Source organism: Tupaia chinensis, unplaced genomic scaffold, assembly GCF_000334495.1.
Source record: "Tupaia chinensis unplaced genomic scaffold, TupChi_1.0 Scaffold141887_1, whole genome shotgun sequence".
NCBI classification, from domain to species: domain Eukaryota; kingdom Metazoa; phylum Chordata; class Mammalia; order Scandentia; family Tupaiidae; genus Tupaia; species Tupaia belangeri.
Window position 1 is genome coordinate 81,017 of NW_006201743.1, and position 3,358 is coordinate 84,374.

Consider the following 3,358-nt stretch of genomic DNA (forward strand, 5'->3'; position numbering starts at 1 on the left):
AAGAGTGTGTTTTAATTTTGAGGAAAAACAAAAACACCAAACTAAAATGAAGCCTAACTTGGAACTAACTTTAGCTCTTCTAGCCAGGAAGAAAATCCTGGGTGATCTTGAAGATTAGACTTTACTTGTCAGATTATTTGCTTTGTTTATTAATTAGAAAATAGTCAGCTTTAGATACTGGCCTTAGGTTTCTGAGAATTGCTGTATAATCTGTAGGTCTCATAAATTTGAAAATTTTATTTTGAAAGCAGAAATACACATCCTGAATTTAATCTTGCTCCTGAATAAAATAATTGTTATTCTCTCTGCAGAATAATCTTTAATATGGAACTTAATATTTAGCACATTCAAAAAGTAAGAAATTTGTGGGACACAGATATGACTTGTTGCCTGTTCATGGTGTCATGTATAATATTCTCAACTCGCCTGGTGTGTGGCGTATATCATGTTGGGTAAAAACCTCTTTATAATCTAAACGATGTATAGTGATTGAATGTATAAATGATAATAAATGTTAATAATAAAAATAAAGTAAAATAAGTAATAATCAAAATTGTAAAATATTTAGCACATTTGTAGTCTTTGTTGAAGTTCATTTCAGGACTCTCAACATAGTGTTAATACTACATTTAAATTGATTCTTGTTTTAACAGCAGTGTTCCTGTAAAAGGTCGTGTATTCTAATACCTTCACTTTTTCACGTGGTTATCTGTATTTGTATAGCATATTTGTGTAAGTCTGTTTTAACAGGTAAAGATAGGCTTCATGAGAAGCTTAGTGTGGTTGTTGCTATTGTTTTTACTTAGTAGCCTTTTAACTGGATGTATTAGGGCCACTTTGGTTATCATAAATAAGGAGATAAAAGATTTTAAATAAAAGAAAATTCTTTTAGCAGATGAAAAAAATCTAACTCATGGGAATTGCTCTACTTGGATGCTTCTATCTGTATAAATTCTTTATTATTTTATGAAAAAGTTTACAACTTTATAGTTTAAATGCCTCAAATTAGGTACTATATCTCAGAGTTGAAGATCTTCTAATCCAGTATTTTGGTGTTGATGAATGTTGTGTTTTCTAATGTTGCAACTAGTTAATCCTTTGATTTTTTTTTTTAAGTTTATAAGCTACAGATTTGTTTTAAGTTCAGTGGTTTTGTGATACCAACATAGACAATTCAGAGTGTGACAGAATATTTGGAAATCATGTTTAATAAGAGATTTATATCTAGATTATAACTATAACTTAACCACTAAAGAAAAACAAATTAATTAATTCAAAAATTAGTGAAGGACTTGAATAGACATTTCTCCAAGGAAGACATACAAATGGCCAATAAGCACATGGAAATATGCTCAACATCATTAGGGGAATGCAAATCAAACCCACAATGAGATACTACTTCATACCCACTAGGATGACTGTTACTAAAAAAAAAAAAAAAACAAGAGAAGGAAAATAACAAGTGCTGGTGAGGATGTAAAGAAATTGGAACCCTCATACAATGAAACAAGGAAAATAAAATGTTATATATATGTAACCCTATGAATACAAGCTTGGTGGTTTCTCACAGTTAAACATGGTGGTTTCTCACAGTTAAAATATGGTCCATCAATTCTACTCTTAGTTAAAACTTTCAAATCAAAGAATTTCAATTAACTAGGTATAATCCCAGAATCAGTTGCTTACCATTAGAAAAACAAATTGTTTTTCACCATGAGGTTTGTTGAGGAATTCTTTATTACAGGTTATATCAAACATCAGCCAGGACAAAAATCATGAGCTTTGCACAAAAGACTTCCTCCCTAAATGTGTTTAGGGATGGGTTTGTATTTATTTATTTTTAATTTATTTAATTTTACTTATTATTCTTAATATTATTTTTTATTTTGACTAGAGAGAGGGTGAGGAGAGGGGGAAGGAAAGTGAGAAAGCAAGCCCCTAGGTCTGGGACTCAAACTACAGTCAGCTATGTGGGAGTCCAGCGCCTTAAACCACCATGCCACATGCTGCCCTAGAATGGGTGTTTATAAAGGAATAATTCTTGGCCATGTTTGCAGTTAAGTCCATGTGTGCACATGAAGGGTTAAAACTTGTACAGTTCTGATTGATTAATTAGAGCAGCTGTCCTTTTTGTCCATTATTGAACAATTAATTAACCATGATTGGTCTGTCTGTCACAGCCAACATTTTCCCTACTTTCACTTTCCTGGAGTGGAGTTCAATATTAAGTCACACAACCTTTTCAGTGCATTTATCCTTCAAGCAAACTTAAAATATAAAAATAGCACTAGGTTTTCTTATTTAGGCTAGTTCTAGGTGACAAAAATAGACTAGTAGTTATCAGGGACTGGGAAAAGTAGGAAATGGGGATGATTGTTTAATGAGTAAAAAGTTCCTGTTTGAGATGAAAAAGTTCTGAAGTAGATAGTGTGATGATTGTACAACATTGTGAATATACTTGATGTCACTGAATTATGCACTTAAAAATGGATACAATGGGGTAATTTTTGTGAAATATTTTTACCTCAATATACAAACTGAAATAAACAACCAAACAATAACAAAATGGACAGATTTACTATATTACACATTTTCACATTTTTCCCCATAGATTTTTTCCCTTGTCACTGAAGCACTTGTATAGATATCTCAAAATTGTGTGGGTACTTACTAGATTTTTAAGATCGAGTACTACTTAGTTTGTATTACCTTTGAATTACAAATGCTATGGTTATTAAACAATTCTGCGCAAAAAAATTTAACGTACCTTTTTTGTTTTGCAGTTACTTCGAGAGCTTAAGCATCCAAATGTCATCTCTCTTCAAAAGGTGTTTCTCTCTCATGCTGATAGGAAAGTATGGCTTCTGTTTGACTATGCTGAACATGATCTCTGGGTAAGGTGAATTGCTGGGAGACAGAAGCCATTCATTTCAATCAAGGATAGTTAAGAGGGAGTAAAAACAGTTTAAGAGTTCCTCTTATTCTGTGATTTGCATTTTTAAACTAAAAGTAACCTCATGTCTATTGCATTACAAAATCTAGTTTGTTTTTTACTCTTGATCCTGTCTGTTTGGCCTTTGTAATAGATACTAAAGAAAATAATAGGGAACCAGCAGTTAGCGTAATGGCTATGTCGCTGGACTCCCATGTAGTCGACCGCGGTTCGTGTCCCGGACCCGGTGGCTTAGAACTCACGCCGGGCGCGTGTGCGTGCGTGCCCAAGATCCCGAGGGGAGAATGGAGGAGAAGGGATTGCGGCGTGACCATCCCCCCTGGGGGGTGATTTCTCGCTTTCTGTCTCTATGTCTCTCTCTGTCTGTCTGGCGAGCACACGCGCCCTATAGCGAAAATCTCTCCA

At 33.9% G+C, this 3,358-nt stretch overlaps 1 protein-coding gene across 1 annotated transcript in view; it reads left to right on the top strand.

Moving 5' to 3' along the window:
- The window catches only part of CDK8 (cyclin dependent kinase 8), a gene marked incomplete at its 5' end in the record, with an annotated part of 129,915 nt that overhangs the window by 69,227 nt on the left and 57,330 nt on the right, over positions 1 to 3,358 (top strand). The window contains one exon of the mRNA XM_006163280.3: positions 2,784 to 2,894. Within this exon, the coding sequence (XP_006163342.1) occupies positions 2,784 to 2,894 (111 nt within the window). The remainder of the gene's footprint in view (positions 1 to 2,783; positions 2,895 to 3,358) is intronic.